The following is a 4,468-nucleotide window of genomic DNA, read 5'->3' as shown; positions in this document are numbered from 1 at the left end:
CGTATCCGCCTCGTGCTTTAAACCGCGAATACGCGAGGGAAGGAGGGAGGGAGGGAGGGGGATCTTCTTCGCTCACGATGGTGAACAGTATAAGACGTTGTGCGGGGGAGAGGGATGAAGAGGAGTGGTCTTGCCAAGAATAGTGGATGCCTCGCGTTCCGAAATCCAGGCGGCCGGCTGGCCGACCTAATTAGCGAAATACTCGAGGCCCAGGAAGGATCTCTTCGTGTGTCTGGATCCATTGACGCGCTTTCCCTTCTTTGCGCCCTCGCTTCCTCCTCGTCGTTTAGCCAACTCCTTCCTTCGGAGGACCGGATGCGAATACGGGGCATCATTTTCCAAATACCTAAAGACGCCCTAGGAATTCCGACGCCGCTTCTTGTACCTCGTCCTCTTCTTCCGTGCCCTAAGATGCTTCTCTTCATAGTTTCATCCTTCCCTCGAGGAAACGATTAATACTCCTTTTTTTTCTTTTTTGTTTTTCGAGTGTCTAGAGAGGTCTCTTCTCTATCTTGGATATTTTGCTTGTAACTTTGTTTAGAGATTGCATTTATTTCGGTTACATTAGTGGTGAGTTTTTATTTTCTTCTCGAAGAAGAGAGTTTTTCTAGGTATAGTTGTTTTCGATGTTGTTGAAATTATTTTTCTTTCTTTTTTGATTTTTGAGGGGAAATGAAGCTTTCGTTTCCTTTTTTTTGATTACTTTTGTGGAAACATGAGACTTCTTTTGTAGTAAATTTTTTCCTTCTTTTTTCTTATTTTTTTAAAAATGGAAATTTTCTTTTCTTTTCCGTTTCTTCCATTTCTTCTTTTATCTCTTCCTTGAGTTAACTTCTATGGAATGATAAAATGGTCTTTTTTTCTAGTAATGATTGTTTTCTTCTTCTGGCATGTTTCTACTTTCTTTTATTTCTTTAGGAAAAGATACTTCTTTTCTTTTTTTTTCAATTTTGTTTTCTCTTTTCTTTATTTTCGGGAAAAGGAAGTTTTTTTTTACTTTCCTTCGAGTTCGATGTTTTATCAATGTTTCGAAGAATTTTCCAAGTTTTTTCGTCGAGAAAGAAGAAAGTGGTCAACGACGAGATTGAAATAGCTTCAGGTATTTTAACCCCGCTTCGAATATTACTCGACTTTCGGTGCTTCAGGAATTTCAGTTGCTTCGATTGAAATTATCGGGCTCTTTTAAACATTCGGAATTTCAGCCGTTATTACGCCGATATCGTTTCGACGAACTACGAAGAAAGTTCTGATTGGGGTATATATATCCCAAACTTTCCCAGGGCGCTACGAAATTTGCCCTGAGAATGATGGAATGTAATCGATCGCGAGATTCGATTATGAGATTATCTTGGTGTCATACCAGACGAATATTAATTCGAATATTAAATAACCCGTAAAGGTAAAAGTTTCGAAATTGATTTTAAATTAACTTCCTAACTATCTAGTAATAACAATTTCTTAAAAATTTAATTGAAAAAACTTCGACACATTTCAAAAGAAAAAAAATACGTACAATTTTTAATCTACAAAGCAAAATAATTTTACTTCTCTAGAATATTTAATTCATTTCGATAAAGCAATATTAAAAAGCATCATCAACCACCATAAAACGTTAAATCTTAATAATAATTTGTCAATCGATTTAATTTCTTCGACCAATTTTTTTCAATGCAAAATAAAATGAGAGAATCATCTTCGACGAGAAATAACGTAAGAAATAACGAAACGTTAACAGACAAATCTGTCTCTCGCTCTTCACCCTTGGATAACAAGTCCAACGTATTACGTCGATGTGTTACGGGGGAAGGTAGAAGGGATGTATTTAGCGGTCTAATCTGTTACATAATGTTGCCTCGATTTCGTCGCAGGGTATCGCCAACCACGTACGTATTCGTAAACTATTCACCTATTTCGAAATAATAGACAGACACGCGGCTTCGATACGAGCAGCGAATACATTAACGCGGAACTATGCCGGGCGTTCGGATAACGAAGATGAGAAACCTATCTTGCCTGAATCTGAAACTTTCTCCCAAGAAAAAAAAAGAAAGAAGCAGAAAAAGACGGGAGAAGGGAGGATTAAGGGTAATTTCGCGATTTTTTAAAGAGGAGAGAACGGTTAAGGAGGAGGGAGAAAGAGAAAAAAAGAGAAGAGGAAGTTGTCGAAGAAAAAAAGGAATGAGGACGTCCGTCGAATGAAACGTGGGTTTTTCGAAATTATGAAACGATTCACTAAGAGGATTATCTGCTTTGATATTTTTTTGAGAACAAAGCTTGGAATGAGGGGAGCCGCGTTAGAACTCGACGTGTCTATGGCGCGAGAGAACTCTCCGTTTCCTCGCCTCTTGAAATATTCCGTATAAGTTTCCGCCGGAAACTGGAGTCCTCGCTCCGTGAATTTCTTTTCCTTATTCCCTCCCCTATTCCCTTCTCACGTTTCTTTAACGCGACCGTTGACCTCTTTGATCCGTATCACGTGACTCGTAGGATCAATTTTCATTTTTTTCTTTCTTTCTTTCTTTCTTATCTTTCTTTTCATTCGAGAGAGAATTTGTGCGTTGATTGTTGGAAGATTGAGGGATTAAGATGGTCATTTTTTTCTTTCTTTCTTTCTTTCTTTTGTTCCTTATTAATGGTATATGATGAGTATCTTTTGAGAAAACCGTGTTTCAGTCACGTCAGGAGAACGTTACAACCCTTGGACATTGGTCTTGCCCTCTCGGGGTTAATTCTTTATCGATTTTTCTTCCCAGGCTTCCTTTGGAGGAAGGTCTTTGGAAGGCCTGGTTTCTTTTTATTGGTATGGATAGTACGATGAAATAGATTTTTTTTTTGTGTGTTATAATTAAAGATGAGATTTGTATAGAAATTTTCCATGAAAATAATTCCGGCAACTCCCTCGGTTGATAGATAATTAAGAGTTTTTTCAAAGTTATTGTCTTACGAGGTAATTATTGGTCAATTAAATATGTCCACGACCTATTTTTTCACTTCATTCCACTCTACAGTTTACAGTCACTGTAAAATTATAACATGGAACAGTGACTGACGTAAGTTCCAGATTGACCATCGATCCGTTCGAGTCCCTGACCTTTCCAACAAACCTGCCAATAATTCAATCAACCCCCCCTTCCATTCACCACCGACATGAATTATTAATTTTAGCAAAAAAAAGTTGAAGTTTTCGTAATAAAAACAATTCCCGTCCAATTCCAGCTTCGCAACAATTTCACAATTTAATTGCATATACTTTTTCTACGATATAATTAAACGCAATATTTACGAAATATTCTTTTTTTTTTTTTTAATGTTACATACATCTGTATCCACGAATCTTCCATTTTCTGTTCTTTCTTTCTGTCACAGCCGTTGTACGAATTCTTCTATCATTGCCAATAGTTCAATCGACAATTTCATCGCTCTTCTGTTAGCCATTAAAATAATTAAAATAAATTATTAATCGCATCAAATATTGTTTAATCAGTTTGCATAACCACGAATCCTCTCCACTGCTTCCTGTTATAGCCGCTAGAGGTGCGAGAGACGTGCCCGGATCGTTGCTACAAGGCGTGTCAACTGGGCGTCTGGAGTCCGATTTGTAGCAAGAAGCTTCAAGGTATCGTGAAGCTGGCCTCGGCGCTCGAGAGTGGAAGATACGTCGCGAGAGACATCGGTAAGTCGTCGTTCCTCGAACCAAAATCTTCCTGTCTGCTTTGTCTTCGAGCGGACTAAAAAATGTCCCCGACATCCTTTCGTTTCATTTCGTATCCGATTGCCCGTAAATCCTCGTGTATCCCTGTCTAGAAAGAAATCTTTGCTAGAGGCCATTTTTATGGAAACGCGATACTAGCGCCATGCGACAGTTAACTACTCATTATACTTACGTTTATTTCATTCATATAATTGTTATAATTAAATTATATATTATTCAGTTTAATTTCAATCGATATTTTTACATATCAATTTTTATTTTGAATTCTAAAATCTAACAAGATGTTTCAAGTACGTTGAAAATTGAGGTTATGAAAGAAATTGTAGTATATTTTAGTTAATAAATTTTTTTTTTTTTTGTGGATTCGAATGAATATTCGATGGAATTTTTGCTTATTGCATTTATCATGGACAATGTTGAAATGTCTCGCGTATGAATATTGCAGGAATTATATAAGAAAGTATTTTGCAAGGGTCCATCAACCCCGATATCTTCTCTAGGCGGAGAACGCGCGACGATTTAACCGTCCTGTTCGCGTTCCTCGCGGTCGAGAGAATGTAAATTTCAGGCCGTTCCACTTGCACGTACCCTGCAAGAATCTCGGGCGTTTAATTAAGCGAGAAAAAGTCGCGTATATATACGTCTCAACGCGACATTACGTCGGGACACGTCGTCCATGCATTTTCTCGACGAATGTTTAAAAAATTCCGAGCCTCCCTCGTGCACGATTAAAAATTATTGTATTTAATATTTCAG

General features: G+C 37.7%; 1 protein-coding gene across 4 annotated transcripts in view; it reads left to right on the top strand.

The window, feature by feature from the left end:
• The window catches only part of LOC102677145 (putative aminopeptidase W07G4.4), a 31,821-nt gene that overhangs the window by 10,164 nt on the left and 17,189 nt on the right, over positions 1 to 4,468 (top strand). For all 4 annotated transcript variants that reach the window (XR_004151770.1, XM_031515024.1, XM_031515025.1 and 1 more), the window contains exon 4: positions 3,526 to 3,673. Coding sequence is in view for 3 of the 4 variants with exons in the window: in XM_031515024.1 (XP_031370884.1) it covers positions 3,526 to 3,673 (148 nt within the window). In the remaining variant the exon portion in view is untranslated. The remainder of the gene's footprint in view (positions 1 to 3,525; positions 3,674 to 4,468) is intronic.

This window comes from Apis dorsata, unplaced genomic scaffold (genome assembly GCF_000469605.1).
Source record: "Apis dorsata unplaced genomic scaffold, Apis dorsata 1.3 scaffold_52, whole genome shotgun sequence".
Lineage (NCBI taxonomy): Eukaryota > Metazoa > Arthropoda > Insecta > Hymenoptera > Apidae > Apis > Apis dorsata.
The sequence above is the reverse complement of the archived record's forward strand: the minus strand, read 5'-3'. Positions and strand labels throughout refer to the sequence as shown.